General features: G+C 39.9%; 1 protein-coding gene across 5 annotated transcripts in view; it reads left to right on the top strand.

The window, feature by feature from the left end:
- Positions 1-165: 165 nt before the first annotated feature.
- Positions 166-20,602, top strand: part of LOC100559988 (uncharacterized) — a 69,418-nt gene continuing 48,981 nt past the window's right edge. For 3 of the 5 annotated variants that reach the window (XR_010006415.1, XM_062981402.1, XM_062981399.1), the window contains exons 1-9: positions 166-274; positions 3,851-4,099; positions 8,425-8,502; positions 8,585-8,680; positions 11,720-12,287; positions 14,246-14,445; positions 15,372-15,781; positions 18,198-18,352; positions 18,462-18,670. Coding sequence is in view for 4 of the 5 variants with exons in the window: in XM_062981402.1 (XP_062837472.1) it covers positions 4,049-4,099; positions 8,425-8,502; positions 8,585-8,680; positions 11,720-12,287; positions 14,246-14,445; positions 15,372-15,781; positions 18,198-18,352; positions 18,462-18,670 (1,767 nt within the window). In the remaining variant the exon portion in view is untranslated. The remainder of the gene's footprint in view (positions 275-3,850; positions 4,100-8,424; positions 8,503-8,584; positions 8,681-11,719; positions 12,288-14,245; positions 14,446-15,371; positions 15,782-18,197; positions 18,353-18,461; positions 18,671-20,602) is intronic. The other 2 variants (XM_062981400.1, XM_062981401.1) reach the window with 2 other exon arrangements.

Genomic DNA, 20,602 nt, shown 5'->3' with positions numbered 1-20,602 from the left:
AATTTCGGTAAATGGGCGGTTAGGACTAGGAGGGGTATTTGACAGTATTTAATGACTGCCAGCTACATTAAATTGTATGCTTTTATCCAACAGTTCCCCAAGGAGATGAAAGTTCTTGTTGCTAGTTTCTTTAAAGGATAAATTTAGTTACCATGACAATTTATCTGAATAGACCAGTTGGGAGAAAACAAACAAGCTGGAATTGCTTGTTCTCTCTTGCTGGAGCTTGACATGAAGTCTGATTTCTCAGGCCCTTGGAGGAAGACATTGAAAGGTAGGGATATTTTCTCTACCCTTCAGTGTGCAAAGGAATCTTGTAACACTTTTGAGACTGAGAGAAAGATATTTTTCACATATGCTTTTGTAGACTGAGTCTACTTCATCAGATGAAACTCTATGCTACAAACCTCTTCCCCTCAGTCTCAGAGGTGCTGTATCCCTTTGCATACACCACAATGTCCTTTGTATACTCTTCAGACCAACTAATCTTTAATCATGTATGCATCATTTATATATTATTCCAGTAATGTATATGCTAGAATTTTATTTTATTTTTGCAAAAGTCTTCCTGTATGAATTTTTATTTAAAATATGTAGGCAGAGATGGCTTCAACTGACATACTTTAGGACAGTTGCAAGAATTTAGTCTATTGTGGTTGTAACTAATTTTTAAAAACCCTGCATGCTATTAAGATATTATTCATGAATGAAATCCTATCTTCCAAGATGTTGGTATGCATGCAGCTCAAAGTTCTCCTTTGGAGTGCACACACCAGTTTTCAGTATGACAATACTATGGAGAATTCATATTTTTCCTGCAGTTCCCCACATAACAATCCCTGTAGTGAACATCAGTGATGTCATCTTTTAAAATCCCCTGGAGATCTTGGAAGGTGCCTTGGTCATTGTGTACCTGGCTATGGTAACAATAACCCGACACTTTTCAGCAGTCAATACATAGCTTTACTACATTTAAAATGGCAACAAAAAGTGGGACCTAGTATCATTTTTGTTACAAAGAAAAGCCTGCATAAAGTTATTTATGCCAACACTACAGATTTCCTGTGGAATGATTTAATTTATTATGTATTTATTTCATACACTGCCTTTCAACAAAGTGGTCCCACATTATAGGATTTTTAATGTTTAATTTTATTTTATTGTGTCAGAAGTGAAGATACCGTTATAATGTATTTAAAAACACAAAGCTGAAAACTTGGCATTATACTAGATTTCCTTTGACCAGAAACTGGCCACTTGGAGTGCCTCTGATGTCACTGTGAGAAGGTCCTCCATTGTTGCACCCCTAAGTTGCGTAGGCACCTTAAAACCACACTGGAGCCCCAGAATATAAGCAAACAAGCTGTTTATTGATAGTTATAAGTAAGCACAAGAAAATAAAGTTCAGAGTCAATAAAATGGGTTTAAATCCACAATAGTAGTGTACTTAAAAATCTTGAAGCAAGGGTCTAGGAAAGTCATTCAAAGAACATAGTCCAAACCAGATATCAACACAGTCCCACGAAAAGCATCAAGAATAGTCCAAGCAAGATTCAATTCCAAGGCATGGAACAAACTGGAACCACAGGAAACAAGGCTAGATTCCAGGATCAAACTCCAAAGTAATCCAAGGTAATAGAAATCCAAACAGCAAAGTTACTGGAACATTCAACTGGATTCAAAAGCAAAACAAGGCTGGAACTTGAACAAGATCCTCGGCTTCAGGAACACGGAGCAAAGATCTTCCTCTCTTGAATTACAAAGTTGCCACCTCTGCCATAGCAGAGAGGGACCAGACATTTAAGGAAAACTCAAGGTCTTTGTTTCATGAGAACACTCTTTCTCTCGTGAGAAAACTATTCATTAGCCCATCTCAAAAGGAGTCATTTACTTTTTCGTATTCTCTTTGCTTCCTTCTGTGAGATATCGACTCCCTCATGTCAAATACATTATCCTCCAACAAACTAGAATGTCCATCTGACACCTGGTGAACTGGCCTTGGCAGCAGAGAGGAATGTAGTTCAAAATACCTGCTTGCAACCATTCTGTCTCTGGTCCCAGAATCCACTGGAACAGACTCTGGCTGCATCTCAGGCCCAAACTGTGGTTGCATGTCAGGCCCAAACTCAGAGACTTCTGGCTGCATTTCAGGCCCAAACCCAGAGTCCTGTGGCAAAGGCAGGTGCAGGGACAATCACTGGCTGAATGGGCCCAGTCTCAGGCTCAGGCTGGGCTACAACACCCATTGTGTATGTGGCAGGGCTCAGATTGCATTGTAGTAAGTGGTCTGTGGTTTGCTCTTCTCCAAACTCGCATGTCGTAGACTCCACTTTGTAGCCCCATTTCCTAAGATTGGCTCTGCATCTCTGATGCCAGAGTGCAGTCTGTTCAGCGCCTTCCAAGTTGCCGAGTCTTTTGTGTGCCCAGAGGGGAGTTTCTCATCTGGTATCAGCCATGGATTGATGTTCCAGATTTTAGCCTGCCACTTTTGGACTCTTGCTTGCTGAGGTGTTCCTGCGAGTATATCTGTGGATCTTAGGAAGCTGTTTCTTGATTTAAGGCCTTGGCATACTGGCTGATATCCAAACAGATGATGGGCCAGAGATGTCAATGCCTTGGTCCTTTTGTTACAAGCTGCTACTTCCCGATGGATGTCAGGTGGTGCAATACCGGCTAAACACTATAATTTCTCTAGTGGTGTAAGGCGCAGACATCCTATGAGAATGCAGCATGTTTAATTAAGGGCCACATCCACTGTTTTAACGTAATGAAATGTATTCCACACTGGGCATGTGTATTCAGGAGCTGAGAAGCAAAGCGCAAGGGCAGATGTCGTCACCATATCTGGTTGTGACCAGTCAGCTTTCATATATTATTTCTAGCACCCACATTTTGCTTGATAGTCAAGCAGCATTTCTTATAAGTCAGAGCATGGTCCAGAGGAACTCCCCAGTATTTTGGTTTGCTGCAATGCTCCAGTGGAATTCCTTCCTAGGTGATCCTCAGAGCTCAAGATGCTTGTCTGTTCTTAAGATGAAAAGCACATGTCTGTGTTTTAGATGGATTAGAATAAAAATGCAATTTAAACCACCAAACTGAAACAAAGATGGAGTTAAAAGTGTAATCTGTAAAACTTACTTATTATTAGCCAATTTTACCTGTGCGATCTGCTTTTACTCTTGATGAAAACAGATAGTTGTTGCAGAATTTAGTATTAACATTTTTACAATTCAACCAACAAATGTATTACAATTAAATTGCAACTTTCTGCCAGCAAAAACAGCACCTAAAGATTGATTTTTCTTTTCACAATGATTTGTACAACCACAACATTTTGTGGTTGTAACTGAAAGTAAAGTCCTATTCTCACTTACAAACGAAAACAGGGAGCATGTCTTGCCATCTCTTATCAGTAAACTAGAATGCCTAGATGCATTATCTTTAATCCATGAATAATGTTTACAGTTTATATTGGTTCACTATTCTTTTCCTCTTGTTTCCTAGTAATTGGGGTGGGGACAGTAGTGACCAGTTCTTCAGAGAAGTCTGGAACTTGTGTGGCAACTCCAACAGGTTTTACCACTGGATGTTGCTAAGAGTTAGTATTACCTAGGAATCAAGAAACACATCCACACTTCTATAAGCGGAGATCTAGAGAAGGGGAAATTAATATATCTCTGGTTATTGTTTAAAAGCATCTGTAAGACCGAAACTAGTGTGTCTTTTCAGGTGTATTTTCTATAAACATGTGAATACTTCTCAAAAACAAATTCAATAATGCAAACGACAAAAGACTATATTCTGCTATAGAACAGGGCCTGTGTGAGATTTTTGCTCTATCTTTCAATAGTTACCTTTTTACTAAAATTGCGTATTTGGGAAGAGGCAGAAGACGACATTCGGAGACATGTTTGGATCATTAGTTCGGGGAAAAACTAAAAGAATTCGGCAATGGCAAAGAAAGGATTAAATACACTATAAGCTTTTCCAAAATCGACTTTGCATATCATATTTGCATATCAAGCACATCTGCAAAATAAACAACAACATGTGGACATCTTATACAAAAGGAAATTTGTCTCAGAAGCCTTTGTATATGGTAAGTCAGTGTATATTTAATTTAAAATCTAGAAGAAATACATAACTAAAATAATGTAAAACTGTATTTATTTACTTCTGTGTGTTGCTTTTCAAAAATATGCTTATTTCAACTTCATAGCTGCATAAAAATGTATAGAAAGTCTTGTATTAGAAGCAAATAAAGGGAGTTAAAGGTTACCGTGAGGGCGGATATTTAATATTATTCCAGGTACTTGTACATTGCCATGGTTACATTGGGAATTGGTACTTAAAAGTTTGTTTTTACGGGGTCAAAGAACATTTTAACAATTATTTTGCTTCTGCATAATTTGTGCACGAATATTAAACTATATATTAAAAGGCAGAGTCAATGAGAAAGGATAAATTATATCAATAGGAGACTATTGCTGTTTTTAAAACTGGTATTCAAGATTTCAAATGCTCCATATATTTGCCTAGCCTTGCGGGAATTAATTTTAAATAGGTTCCTGGAAAATATTTTTTTGCATAATAACAACATAGCCAGTTTTGATTCTGTGTCATAAAGAAACAATTGCATTACCTTCAATTAACAAAAGGTTACTAGAGAAAACAATTGCTGTACGTATGTTTTAGTAATCATTTACTTCACATTAAACACCGTAAAATCGTATGCATGTTGGCCCAGGGATATCATCCAGTAAAGTGGCTGTTTCAGGCAACAGATTTTGGGTGTCATGAAAGAGCAACAACTGGTTAGTTATATACTTTGTGCATTGTATATTGTCAAACAATGAACTTGTAGGAGTTCTGGGCAAAATATTATACCTTGCCTTGGATATTAGGCACCTTCATTTGGATAGGCAGGAGACACTTTTGTTGCTCCACCATTTGTTCCAAATCTTGAGCCAACAGTCTATCAAAAGGTTTTCAATCATATAGTACAAAGAGAGCATTGAAATGTAAAATTAATTAGTAATATATCTGAAATAGGGATTAATCTGTAAACTCAAAATAGAGTGGGAAATATGGGAGAGCCTAGACAAAACTAACAAAATTAATTTCAATAGAAATAAGTATAAGGTGTTGGAGCCCTCAATGGCGCAGTGGGTTAAACCGCTGAGCTGGTGAACTTGCTGACTGAAAGGTCAGCAGTTTGAATCCAGGGAACGGGGTGAGCTCCTGCTGTTAGCCCCAGCTTCTGCCAAACTAGCAGTTCAAAAACAAATGTGAGTATATCAACAGATACTGCTCCGACGGGAAGGTAACAGTGCCCCATGCAGTCATGCCGGCCACATGACCTTGGAGGTGTCTACGGACAACACTGGCTTTTCAGCTTAGAAAAGGAGATGAGTACCAACCCTCAGAGTCAGACACACATAGACTTAATATCAGGGGGAAACGTTTTCCTTTACCTTTACCTAAAAGGTGTTATATGTAGGCAGGAGAAATTATATTGACAAATATAGAATGGGTAACATCTAGTTTAAAATCAGTACAAGGATCTAGAGGTCTTTATGGATCACAAGTTAAATATGAGTTAATTGTGTAATGTGGTGGTCAAAAAAAGTCAATGCAATTCTAGGCTGTATCAACAGGAGCATAGTCTCCAGGTAGTATGAGTGCCATTCTATTTTGCATTGATCAAACCTCACCTGGAATACTGCATCCAGTTCCAGCCTATTGAGTTTAAGAAGGATATTATCAAGCTGGATCAAATCCAGAGGGGGATAATCAAGATGATCAAAGGTCTGGAAACTAAGCCCTATGAGGAAAAACTTGGGAAGCTGGGTATTTACCTTTACCTTTGGGCACTGGGACTGAGAGTGCAGCATAGATGTGGAGATTTATTTATTTATTTATTTACAGTATATATTCTGACCTTCTCACCCCGAAGGAGACTCAGGGCAGATCACATTGCACACACATAAGGCAAACATTCAATGCCATAACGTAGAACAGAGACAGAGACAAATGCAGGCACGGGCTGGCCTCAAACTCATGACCTCCTGGTCAGAGTGATTTGTTGCAGCTGGCTGCTAACCAGCCTGTGCCACAGCCCGGCTGTGATTGAAACAGAGCAAGAAAAAATCAATCAAGATTTCCAATTGTTATTTAAAACCTTTTAGATAGAACAACTTTTGAATTCCAATAAAGGTTCATATAATTTATTTTTTCTTTTTTGGGCGGGCAGGGGGGGAGGAGGGGCGGCTACTGCCAAAGGTGTTCTAAACATCTCTGAAAGTTGTTCTTTTCATCGCAGATTTCACACAGAAAGCTTTTTACAAAGACATTTTTTCAAAAAGAACTGAGGTATGTTACCATGATGCAAAGTAATTCTAACGTTCAGTTTAATTATCTAAGTAATAGGCAATTCCAAGGCTATGAAGTCTTTATCACCAGATATAGAAAGATACATGAGAAGTTCTTTCTTTCTGCAATGACCCCTTCATAAACAGTCTGAAACTAGCGGAAGTTATTTCAGAACCACTGGCAATCATCTTCGAGAGTTCTTGGAGAACGGGAGAAGTCCCAGCAGATTGGAGGAGGGCGAATGTGGTCCCTATCTTCAAGAAGGGAAAAAAGAACGACCCAAACAATTACCGTCCGGTCAGCCTCACATCAATACCAGGCAAGATTCTGGAAAAGATCATTAAGGAAGTGGTCTGCAAACACTTAGAAACAAATGCGGTCATTGCTAATAGTCAACACGGATTTACCAAAAACAAGTCATGCCAGACTAATCTGATCTCTTTTTTCGATAGAGTTACGAGTTGGGTCGATACAGGGAATGCCGTGGATGTAGCATATCTAGATTTCAGTAAGGCCTTCGACAAAGTCCCCCACGACCTTCTGGCAAACAAACTAGTAAAATGTGGGCTAGACAAAACTACGGTTAGGTGGATCTGTAATTGGCTAAGCGAACGAACCCAAAGGGTGCTCACCAATGCGTCGTCTTCATCATGGAAAGAAGTGACAAGTGGAGTGCCGCAGGGCTCCGTCCTGGGCCCGGTTCTGTTCAACATCTTTATTAACGACTTAGACGAAGGGTTAGAAGGCACGATCATCAAGTTTGCAGATGACACCAAACTCGGAGGGATAGCTAACACTCCAGAAGACAGGAGCAGAATTCAAAACGATCTTGACAGACTAGAGAGATGGGCCGAAACTAACAAAATGAAGTTCAACAGGGACAAATGCAAGATACTTCACTTCGGCAGAAAAAATGGAAATCAAAGATACAGAATGGGGGACGCCTGGCTTGACAGCAGTGTGTGCGAAAAAGATCTTGGAGTCCTCGTGGACAACAAGTTAAACATGAGCCTACAATGTGATGCGGCAGCTAAAAAAGCCAATGGGATTTTGGCCTGCATCAATAGGGGAATAACGTCTAGATCCAGGGAAGTCATGCTCCCCCTCTATTCTGCCTTGGTCAGACCACACCTGGAATACTGTGTCCAGTTTTGGGCACCGCAGATGAAGGGAGATGCTGACAAGCTGGAAAGCGTCCAGAGGAGGGCAACTAAAATGATTAAGGGTCTGGAGAACAAGCCCTATGAGGAGAGGCTTAAAGAGCTGGGCATGTTTAGCCTGCAGAAGAGAAGGCTGAGAGGAGACATGATAGCCATGTACAAATATGTGAGGGGAAGTCATAGGGAGGAGGGAGCAAGCTTATTTTCTGCTGCCCTGCAGACTAGGACACGGAACAATGGCTTCAAACTACAGGAAAGGAGATTCCACCTGAACATCAGGAAGAACTTCCTCACTGTGAGGGCTGTTCGGCAGTGGAACTCTCTCCCCCAGGCCGTGGTGGAGGCTCCTTCTTTGGAGGCTTTTAAGCAGAGGCTGGATGGCCATCTGTCGGGGGTGCTTTGAATGCGATTTCCTGCTTCTTAGCGGGGGGTTGGACTAGATGGCCCTTGAGGTCTCTTCCAACTCTACTATTCTATGATTCTATGATTCTATGAAAAATGTGTTGTCAAAAGCTTCCATTGCCAGAATCACTGGGTTGCTGTGAGTTTTCTGAGGATTAATGGCCATGTTCCAGAAGCATTTTTTCCTGATGTTTCATCCACATTTATGGCAGGCATCCTCTGAGGTTGTGAGGTCTGTGGGCGAAACATCAAGAAAGAATGCTTCTGGAATATGGCCATACAGCCCAGAAAACTCACAGCAACACAAAGTCTGAAAATATCATCTAAGAAATTACAGAGAGGGAGTGCTTATATGAGAGAATAATCTTGTCTCTGACCGACCCTTGGCAGTGACTTATAAACATTCAATTAAAATAATAACTCTAAATTGCTAATTGGAGGACTTACTGATGGGACATTGTTTTTAATTTACATATTAAATTATCTCTAGAAGCAAAAAGGACATTGGCCTGTATCACATATGAAAGTAAATGAAGAAACAGACCTGCATGTGAAGATGCACTTAAAGGTCAGTGATAACTTCTTGCCTTTAAACATTTTGGATGGATTGGAAATCAAACTCCTCTAACATCTCCTTTGTTCAACTATAGCAACACATGTATTTCCGTTTTGCTAAAAGATTGAATCATGCATCAGAGAATAAAAGTCAACGACACTTGAGAAATTCAGAAACATTTATTATAAAGGTAAGGCATACCATCATTCTTTGACTTCATTTACAGTTTTGAGAGCCTGTGTCATAAACAACAGATAAAATGGTAAATAGAATAGCAGATAACAGGTGAGGTTTGACACAATGAAATTGTTGAGGCCTGGTCTGAGGACGAGGAGGACCCTTTGGTTTTGGGGTCTTTGGTTGATGGGATTTGCCTTGCAACAGACAGATCTGCTTTTAGTGAGAATATTTCTCAGGAAATGCTGCCAGAGGCTCTTCCTGACCCCAAGAAGGAGGCAAGGGAGATAGAAGATGCTGGATTGTTGTTGCCTATAACTCAGAGCCTCCAGTTATGCAAAGATAGTGCCAAGGTAAGGCAATTAAGGTTTTCACAGTGTTTGAAAGCTAAACAAAGGGGTGCCAGGTGTAAGACTGATAATGTCCCCATGGGAAAAAAATTGGTTTCTTAAGTTAGCCCTTGAGTTGTTCTTTGAGAGCAACTTTGACTTTTCAAGGGAAAGTCACCTTTTTATATGCTCTGAGATAGGAACTTCTGGCCTTGTTTTCATGTCATGTTTTCTTGCTAGATATTAGGGAATTACATTTTGGATGCAGTTCTTTGTCTAAGTTCTACAGACTTTTGGCTTTACTCTGCTGTTTGTTGCATCAAGAATATTATGACTGTAACCTATATTTTGGAATGATTTTTGAAGCCAGTATTTGGCATGTTCTTCTGCTTTTGCCTTTTATGTATACCTTGGAAATATTTTGCTACTTTGTACTCTGGAATGCACTATTGAACTAGCTTTTTCTATAGAACACTTTTTTCTTTAATAAACTTTAAATCAATTGATTGATTCCTGTTGGATGAGCTGTATTTGGACAATTAGCTCTTCATTTTGGGTGAAAAGGTGTCTCATAGGTGGCTGGGTTGCAACAGTAATCCACCATCACCTCACCCCATAACAATTGGGGGGGATCTATATATCGTAAAGATGGCTATGCTTGAAACGTTTATTTCTTCCTGATATCTCATTTTATAGGCATAAGGACCTTTTAGCATGGAGATACATTTCACCATGGGAGTTATGCCCCATCCCCACTTTCAACCTGAAGTGATACAATTTAGACATAGACCTATTGCCCCATGTGCTATTACAGAGCTATTTATTAACCAGTGGAGAGGTTGTGGGTGAACAGAGAAACATGCTATGTTCCTATAACTGGACTCCCAGGAAATCCTGAAGAATGCCTTAATGCTGTGTGGCCAACTATAAGAGCATGGTTGTTAACTGCTGTTGACTTCAACTGAGTGTACGAATGACAGTTCCACGTCTCCCTATAATCAACAGTCATGCTCAAGTCTTGCACTCGGGGTCATGGCTTCCTTGACTGAGTCTATCCATCTGTCACGTGTTTTCCTACTGCCTTCTACCTTAGCAAGCATTATTGCCTTTTCTAGTGAGTCATGCCTTCTCATGATATGTCCAAAGTATAACAGTCTCAATTTGATTATCTTTTTGGGAGAGTTCAGAACTGATTTGTTCTAGGATTAATTTATGTATCTTTTTATCTAACAAAGTTTCTGTACAATACTTATCCAACACATCACTTTTCAAATGTGTTGGTTTTCTTCCTAGCAGCTTATTTTCAGGTTCACAACCATATATAGAAATGGGAAATACGGTGACATAAATAATTCTAACTTCATTATTCAATTATGTATCTTGACACTTCATGATCTTATCTAATTCCCTCGTGGCTGTTTTATTAAGTTGGGCATAAACTTGGATTAAGGTTCTTTTGATGTGTTTTTTTCCTGAAATTTTGTTGATATGATTCAGCCTTTGCATTATATTCTGACTGCTTTTGCTACATTTCTCTTCACTATAAATGCCACCTCATTTCTTTTTAGATTTTCTTTCCTGAGTAAAACATTGTGTAATTATCTGACTCAGAATGTCCCATTCCTGCCAACTTTAGTTTCACCAAGTAATGCTTATCAAATTCCATATTGCTATAATATAGATTGGGCAGTTTCAACTTTTCCTTTCAACTCTGAACATTTCAACAGCTGAATTTCCTTTTCAGCTTGAGTCTAGCTGTATCATTGGGCACCTCACTCCTTGTAATTGTCTTCTACTGTACCCCAAAAGCTTGTTGAGTGCCATTACTTCTGACACTATGTCTTGTTTCATATTGCTTTGTCTTATCATAGGGTTTTCATGGGAAAAGATATTCAAAAGGGTTTTACCGAGCCTCCTTCTGCATTAACAAGCATTACTTATGGTGCCACTACCTTTGACTCTGAGAGATCCTTTGCCAATGTTACTTCCGTTACTGCTACTGTCCAACTGATGTTTGGCACATTTCATCTGGCTTTTAGGGCAAAAACTTATCTGACAGGAGACCCTACCAGCAGCACTGCTGCCATCAGCATAGCCTCGTGCCTCACAGGAGTATGCAACCCTACTACCGTGGAAAAGTAGTGCCATTGTAGAAAGTCATTACACCAATTGGTCTAACATACCTCCAAACACCCCTTTGCTTTAAATGGCTGTTTGAAGGGGAGGACTACAGCAAGGAGGACAGGAAATGTTCCACCTAGCAGAACTTTATGTCATCTCTCCCTGATCCAGGATCTTGGTCAATATATTCTGCCTTTCCTCCAAGAGGTTCAAAAAGGCATGTATCACCCTTTTTATCCTCACACTAATCCTGTGAGGTGATCAGTCTTAGAAAAGCTGACTGACCCAAGGTTAATCAATGAGTTTCACATGTGTGTTGAATATTCATGCATTGCGGCTTATCTCAGATTACCTCTTTCATATAAAAATGGTGCAACAAGGAATTCAACTGCTTATATGCATACATAATGAAAGCTATTTTAAAATCACCAAGTCATCAGTTTAAGGCAGTCTCCAGTGTAGTCTTGCTGCTCTGATATATAACTAACTCACTTGAAGTCAATGGATATTTTGAATGTGGGCTAGGTATCAAAAATACATGATATGGTTCTGTCTAAAGGCTATAGCACTAACTGCAAATTTGTTTCACTCTTTCTTTTCAGTCTGAGGCAAATATTACAGATGAAGCCAAATATCCCAACTCAACATTCAGCATCTGTCCAGATAAATCTCTGGAAAAGGCAGAACCTGCTAAATTGATGGAAAAGAAAATAATTTCCCGGCAAAAGAAAGGAGAAATTGAGAGGTTAATATATACAAAGGGATGGCTGCTCCAGACACAAACAAGTGGAGAAATCCTTCATTCAGAAGAGACTGAGACAATTGATGAGAAGAAAATCAATAGAAGGACAACAGATTTGTATAAAAGTGTGTTATCAGCTTCTCTGGGGTTATCAGATGCCAGTGTCACAGAAGATAAGGAACCAGATAGAGCTGTTCAAAATGGAGCTTCCTCTTTAACTCTACCTTATCTGAAAACCCAGATGGAAGAAATAGAATTGTCCAGTGCTCTTTTGCTGCAAAACCAGGGAACAAGTAATGATACAAGATGTTATCATTACAGCCTTCCAGATGGTGACACAAACAAGGCTGTAATTAGAGGACAAATCAATTTGCCATGTCTATCCAAAAAGAAAATCTTCATGGTCTATATCTGTGGAGACTATCAAGGTACAACTAATCCAATATTAAAACAGAACAAACTGAAGTATTGGGATAAGAATAGATTTCCATGAACTGGAAAAACAACCAAAAGTATTTTGACACCCCAAAGACTAATCAATAACAGAACAAGATTTTGTGAAGTCCATCAGATGCTTGTCCATGAAAGCTTGTGTCATAATACATTGTTCATCATTAATTGGTTTTTTCTTCTGTAAATTGTGCAGTGAAAGGACATTATAAGAAAGGAATAGTTATTAATGCCAATTTGGACTATTTCTTTCATTACAAAATGAAACCTATCATATATGTAGAAGAGGGTTAAATCCATATCACAATGGATATGGAGAAGTGGAAATGCATGGATTTCCAGAGAAAAGCAAGATTTTAATGGATTATTAATGAGAATTGCTTCACTTCTCATGACTTGCACATTCTGCTGCCTTTGGTAAAATAGGATTTTGGATGAGTACAGATTCCAGCAAACACTCCTTTAAACTATCACTTGATTTGGGATGGGGTGGAGGACTATTTTTTGTTCCCAACAGATAAATTCTTCCAATCAAAAGTGAAAGTAAGACCCTGCTCAAGCTAATGGAAAGCTGTAATCAGAAATCATATGGTTTTATAAAATTCTAACTCATAGGTTGATTCTAGAAGGTCTATTAGAAAATTAAGCCTTACTGAATTAAAAAAGGTATATTCCCAGAAAAAAAACCTGCCTGTATCTCAGGTTCTGAGATTTGAATCTGAGATCTAAGGACAAATTCTTGTGATGTCACAGGAAGAAATATGGGCTATACATGCATAGCCCTGATATGGAATTTAGACCACAATAAAATGTGAGGGTCTGCCTGGCAGGGATTGCTAACCACAATTAGTAATCAAAGTTCCACATTAAAGACTCACCAGGAAGCAAAGACAAAGGACAGAGGTGTGTTAATGCATTCTTGGCCAAGAACTAATGCAGGTGATTGGTTGAGTGCCGCGGGCCGGCCTGCACCATGTCCACCTGTGATTGGTTGGGAGGTGGACTCAGGCTGGTTCAAGCTGTAATTGGTCCAACAATTAGAGCTTCCCTCTCAGCTGGGCCAGGCAGTCTGGGGCCACCAATCAGCTGGTCTTTGGGCAGAGAGGGGCCTGCAGGAATCCCAGTCTGTATTTGGTGGGCAGGGATCCAGCGACCCATAGCAGGGATCCAGCGAACACAAATGACTAGTTTATGCTAATGTTAAGTCCAGTTTTCCTGTGAACAATGAGCTGCGATCTTTGCTGTCTGCTCTCAGAGTGGAGAGACAATAGGATGGTCCCAAGATGTCTATTCAGGACCATCAAGCAATCAGAGTTTTCTTTGTATAATGTCCAGGGTAGTTGATGACTCAGGTCCCATCAAAGGGGATCCCTGGTGGCAATCATCAGCTCAGTTCTTGGTAAATAATGCCCAAGGGATAATTGTTTTTCCTATGTCTCTTATCCAAGGTGGCAGGAGACATTTTTGGGTTAATGGCCTTGGTAGAGGTTAAAACAGTATTTTTTGTTTTCAGAAATATATCTAAGAGGGAAGATACATTTTAGTGTTAAAAAGATATATTTTATCTCATTCAGATCAGTGCAGATTAAAGAACTGTGTCAAAAGGTGTAAAAGTGGGGGAAACGGACTTCTTGGGAAATATTAGCTGCTGGTGGTCTGCTGCGGGTCTGGGAAGACTTTATCCCATTGTGTCTTGATGTCCTATACATCTTTTTTTTTGGGGGGGGGGGAAGTCCTGTGTTCGATAACCGCACAACCATGGATCTCCTTTTCACCTGTACAGACATCATTTCTTTTACATAAATGCTAGGATGACACTTTATAACTTATATGTTAGAAACTTTCAAATTTCTTCTGTATTTCCTGATGCTTGAAAGTGGGTTGTTTTTTAGCAATATGATATGAATTAGATATCATGTTTTGGTCATTTAATCAGATTCAGAAGTAGAACGAAATGCACTGATGGAGAAGTCCTTTCCTTGGCTATACAAGTATTGTAAAGAGAGAGGTTATGACTTCCGAATGGTGGACCTGAGATGGGGGATAAAAGATGGCATCACTAATGACCACAGCATGGCTTCGCTGCATTTGAAGACTTTAAGAAAATGCCAACAGTTGGGATTTCAAACTTTCATTGTAAGTTTCAATGCAATTTTTTAAAAGATAAGACCCAACATTTGGCCTAAATCAAGCAGAATTTTTAAAAAACAAAATGACTTGAGTGAGTGGTGTGCGGAGCTGTCAAATGCAAACCCTACGTGAACCCCAGGATTATTTTTGTGGCTCCCAGGACCAAGTAGATCAAATATACTTCCCAATTCCTTTGCTCCAAGATGCAGGGAAGTCATTTCTAGAGGGCAGGGAAGTCATTTCTACCATGTTTGGAGGCCCCCTTGTCCCCCCAGCATTAAAACAACAACAACAAAAATAAAATCATGAAAATGTTCACCCCAAGATATTGGGGCGGGGGGTGGTATTCCCATCATGTTGTGTGTCTTCAATAAGCCGGTTCAGGCTCAGGAGAGACCTTCAGAAAAAAAGGAAGTGAACAAGAAGTGACATCTGCTCACTTTATGTTATTTTTAAAAAGTCCCAGGAACGTCCAAAAAACATGACAAGATGCTGCTAGTACCCCCTAGAGATTTTTGGAGATTTGTGACCAAAAAGAATTTTTTTTCTGAGTCGATATGATGGGGAAAGTGTTCCTCTAAATTATCCTCGGGGGATAACACAGCTTCCTAGATTTCACCAGTTGTCTGTCCCTAGTTTAAGTGGATCTGTATAATTCTAGATTTAGCCCATTGCTTTTTACAGTGCAGTCCCACACATATGGGTATAGAATTAATGTTTTAACACATTTTCACTTGGCCTCACTTGTTCTGCTTTATTAACCCAGACACATTGGATGGAAGGTCTGTGATGAAAACTCAATAACACTACAAAACAATACAAATATCAAAGTTGAACTTCATTGTAAGCTTGTTTTCTTTCTTTCTTTCTTTCTTTCTTTCTTTCTTTCTTTCTTTCTTTCTTTCTTTCTTTCTTCTTGTTTTGGATTTCAGATATTTATTGGGCAAAAGCATAATGACCTATCCCTGCCAGATATAATAACTAAGGAAAACTTTGAGGCAATTCGAGCTGCAGTTGAGCAGGTGAAGCGAAGCACCAAAAAGGCAAAGCATAATTTGTCCAGTGGTTTTAAGGAAGAAACCGGGGGAGCCAAACAAAATGAAAGTCAAGATGATGGGAGTCAAGATGTCTTGGGCTCTGATGTATCAACAGAAGAATCTGACGCTGAAACAAGTAGTAAGGAAGAATACGAGTTGGCTCATTCAAAGGGGCAGAGGTTTCTTAATGCTCCTCTCACCCAAAAGACGGTTGTTGAATATGATCGAGAACTTCAGCTTCTGAATAAATGGTACAAGATGGATGAAAACTGCATCCCAGCAGTTTACAAACTTCAGCCAATTTGGTTGGTGGGCTTTTGATTTTTCAGTTACTGTATACAGTCCTTCTACATAGTTTTGCATTTTTTAAAAAGCATATGTTTTTATCTGCCTCCTACGAGTAAAAGGAAAAATTATTACAGAATATTCTTGATCTCAGTTTCATTCATTGGAACATTTCTAGCATTATCTTTCAACTTCAGTTGAGCATTTATGAATACAGATTAGGCATAGGGAGGCAAAATTACAAGGGAATTACAAGAGTAGTAAATGTAAAAGTTCTGGGTGTTAACCATGTTCATTACCTTACTCTCTGCAGCGCTAGAAATTTGCAAGGTGAAGGAGTATTTCATGAGGAGAGAATTCTTATATGAGGACACTGCCCTGATTTAGTTTGCACTAGGCTTGTGCAGTGTCCTGGCTTTCGGTGGGGGCCCCAATCCGTTTTTTGGGAGTGTCCCAAAATCAGGAGGTCAGATACCTGTTTTTGCTCGGGTGTGCTGAAAGATCAATTTTCTATTTGCCCACTATGGGAGGGGGGCTTCTCAGGCTCCCCTTCCCATCCTTTTTGGCATTTAAGCTGTTTTACTCTAGAGGAGAGGCACTCAGGTGCAGGCAAATGTGCTCTTTAAGGAGGCTTCTTACCTGTTTCTACTCTAGAGGAAAGGCATCCGGCTGCAGGCAGGTGCGCGTGCTGGGCCTGCATGCCACACACACACTCTCTCTTTAAAAGGCAAGGAAGCAAGTTGTGACTTTCCTACTCCTGAGGAATCGCTTGGCTGCAGGCAGGCATGTGTGCTGGGCTTGCATGCCACACGTGCACTCTCTTTAAAAGGCAAGGAGGCAAGTTCTGACTTTCTTAATCTAGAGTAGGCGTTTGGCTGCAGGCAGGTGCACGCACTGGGACCTGTATGCCACACACACACTCTCTCTTTAAAAGGCGAGGAGGCAAGTTCTGACTTTCTTACTCTAGTGGAGGCACTCATCTGTAGGCTGGCATGCGTGCTAGGCCTGCATGCCATACATATACTCTCTCTCAGCTCCCACTTGTTTCTGTGTTGAGGGGGTTTTTGTGCCAGGGGTCCCCTTCCTGTTACGTGCTCCCAAAGGAAACAGGATCCACACACAGCCCTAGTTTGTACTTGCCCTATGCCCCTTCCCTCACACAAGTGCATTTCTGTAATAGCCACCTATGTTTGAAGCAGCCCAAAATGAATTTGATGGGGCGATATAGGACTGCACCGTATAAGTTGAATTCCTTATAAAAGGACCATTACATTCCAGACTGTTTGCTGCTGCTAATAAGCAATATTATCTAGTTTGTTTTTAATTATACAGTACTTTTTAAACAGGCTTTTGGAAGCATTTTGCATTGAATTGTACAATTTATGAATCTCTTATCAATCCTATTTTTTAAAAAAGTAAAAATTAATACAACAAACCATGATATCAATCACTTAATTTTTTTGGTAGCAGTATTCAATTATTATGTATTTATTTATATGCATCTAAACTAAGTTAACCCAGAATTGTTTTATGGGTTAGGTTAAACATTAGACTATGACTCTGGAGAAACGAGTTTGAATCCATGCTTGGTAATGGAAGCCTACTCTACCTCATGGGGGGGGGATACTTTTCCTGTCGTACTCCACTTGTTCTCCCCTTTCAGGATGGGGCCCATCACATGATGCACATGTATTTTCGGTCACGCTCTGTACAGAAAGAGAGCAAACAGCATATGCTACCTTCATAGCAACACGGGAGCCTTACCAGCAACGGGGGGAAGCCGGTCAAGCAATGAGGGGCGTGAAGTGATGGGTTATTCACATCCCCTCATGGAGCTCATGGATTTACCACAATGTGTGGCTAATCCATGGGCCTTTGTGATGAGGTACTGAGTGTCCTTGGGCAAGTCATATGTTCAACTTCTGAAGAAGGCAAAAGCAAATCTCATCTGAATAAGCCATGCCAAGAAAACCCTGTGATAGGTTTGCCTTTGGATCTTTAACAGTTGGAAATGACCTGAAGATACACAACAAACAAGCCAGAACTACAGTCCTGCATGCCTAAGGTAGTAGCAGTGCTGCATTATTTATTTGCATCTCAAATCTTTACTTTTGTGTCAGTGGTGGCATTACAAATGTCACAGAGAAATTTCACTTAACCTTTATGTCCTTCCTCAGTGTTGTTTTAGAATCTACACTGCCCTATATCCCAGGATCTGATCTCAGATTATCTGCTTAGAACTGGATTATATGAGTCTACACTGCCAAATAATCTGGGATATAGGACAGTGGAGATCCAGCTTTGGAAGATAATAAGTAGCTAAATCAGTCAGGTATGCAGCTGTGTATTGTGTTGAGCCCAGCATTTGCATTTTGAGTATCTTCTTAGTTTGTACGCCATTTTTCACCGTAGGTGTGTATCATGTTGTCTCCCCAGCACAGTGTACAGAGATATCTTTAGCAAAGATCCCAGTCGCAGGCACCAAGTTAAGAACAAATGGCTGATGTCATTTCAAAAACTACATAAGATCTTTCAAGAATATGCTTCTGTTGCTCTTGGCCAAGAAACTGCCACCATCTTGCTCAAACCAGGTGAGGAAGATATTCAAAAGACAACCAGAATACTATGTTGACTTGTTACATTGTGGTTAAGTGTTGTTCTCTTCTAGGAGTCTTAAACTGAATTATTTTTGTTTGTAAGTTTTGCATCAAGAAGTGGATCACGGATTCCAAGTCCATGGACCTCGTGAGGATCACTGTCACTGCTTCAAGAGAAACATAAGTGAGCTGCAGAACAATCTATCAAACCCGCAAGCGTCCAAATATATTGACATCCATCCCTTGCGACCGGAAATCAACACAGCAATGCATGAAGCCCATCAGGATTTTGTGAAAAGCATTCACTCCAGGGTAGGTAAATCAGTATGTCCTTAGTGTGTTTTGATTTAGAATAATTTAAAAGGGTCGTCCATTGTGTGTCAAGGATCTGAAAACTGTAGCACATCATATTTTAACACTACAAGTAAATATGGGGTTTATGCACTGAGGATTACCTAGGAAGGAATCCCACTAGAGCATTGCAGCACACCAAAATGCTTGGGAGTTATCCTGGACCGTGTTCTGACTTACAAGAAGCACTGCTTGACTGCCAAGCAAAAAGTGGGTGCTAGAAATAACATTGTTCGAAAGCTGATTGGCACAACCTATGAATCCCAACCAGATACACGAAGACATCTACTCTTACAGTTGAATACGCATGCCCAGTGTGGAATACATCTCACCACATTAAAACAGTGGATGTGGCTCTTAATGAGACATGCCGCATTATCACAGGATGTCTACACCCTACACCACTGCAGAAATTATACTGTTTATACTGCACCATCTGATATCCGCCAGGAAGTAGCAGCCAGCAATGAAAGGACCAAGGTATTGACATCTCTGGCCCATCCTCTGTTTGGAAATCAGCCAGTATGCCAATGACTTAAATCAAGAAACAGCTTCCTAAGATCCACAGAGATACTCACAGGAACACCTCACCAAAAGTGGCAGGCTAAAACCAGGTCTCAGTGGCTGAGATCACATGAGAAGCTCCCTCCTGGGCACACAGAAGACTAGGTGACTTGGAAGGCGCTGAACAGGTTGCACTCTGGCACCACGAGATGCAGAGCTAATCTTAAGAAATGGGGCTACAAAGTGGAGTCCATGGCATGCGAGTGTGGAGAAGAGCAAACCACAGGCCACTTACTACAATGCAGTCTGAGCCCTGCCACATGCACAACAGAGGACTTTCTTACAGTGACTCCAGAGGCACTCCAAGTGGCCAGCTTCTGGTCAAAGGAAATTTAGCATAATGCCAAGTTTTTAGCTTTGATTATGTTTTTTTTATACATTATAGCTGTATTCTCAATTTGCTTCTGACATGATAAATAAATACCACTACATTTAATGGGCTAAGCAATACAACTGCTTAGAGCAAAATGCATTGGTATCTCTCTCCAGATTCTGTGTCTGTAATCTGCCGAAGATCACAGTGTCAGGAAAGAAATGGAGGAAAACATTTTTCTTCCTATTCATCATTATACTTTTATATAAAAGCTTATTTGCCTATACTGCACTTGCCTTACAGTGCTAATGACTCTAATTTCAGGCATTTCAGAATATTTTTATATACAGTAGAGTCTCACTTATCCAAGCCTCACTTATCCAAGCCTCTGGATAATCCAAGTCATTTTTGTAGTCAACGTTTTCAATATATCTTGATATTTTGGTGCTAAATTCGTAAATACAGTAATTACAACATAACATTATTGCGTATTGAACTACTTTTTCTGTCAAAATTGTTGTATAACATGATGTTTTGGTGCTTAATTTGTAAAATCATAAGCTAATTTGATGTTTAATAGGCTTTTCCTTAATCTCTCCTTATTATCCAAGATATTCGCTTATCCAAGCTTCTGCCGGCCCATTTAGCTTGGATAAGTGAGACTCTACTGTACATTCTTTTCATATTATCTGCACATTCCATTGGCACTGACTGATATGAATTTGTAAGCTTTCTCACTTGTCCCATCAGATGTTCTTATTCCTAACATCATTTCAGTCTCTTCCTCTGATGAACCATTTATTCTCAAAGCTATGCTTATTGTCATCTTCTGATATAAACAAGAATGAACCTCTTATGGAAGCAAAGAGAATGATATCAAGGTAGAGCCATCCACTAGTAGCAGATTGTCTGTGATGGATTGACTTAAAGAGGTTATATCCAAGGGAATCACTCCTTTAGATCTCTACTTTGAGGTGACACAGGCACAGAGCTTCATACTTTATTTCATTGTGGGG

Source organism: Anolis carolinensis, chromosome 5 (assembly GCF_035594765.1).
Source record: "Anolis carolinensis isolate JA03-04 chromosome 5, rAnoCar3.1.pri, whole genome shotgun sequence".
NCBI lineage: Eukaryota > Metazoa > Chordata > Lepidosauria > Squamata > Dactyloidae > Anolis > Anolis carolinensis.
Note: the sequence above shows the minus strand (reverse complement) of the source record. Positions and strands in the feature narration are given on the sequence as shown.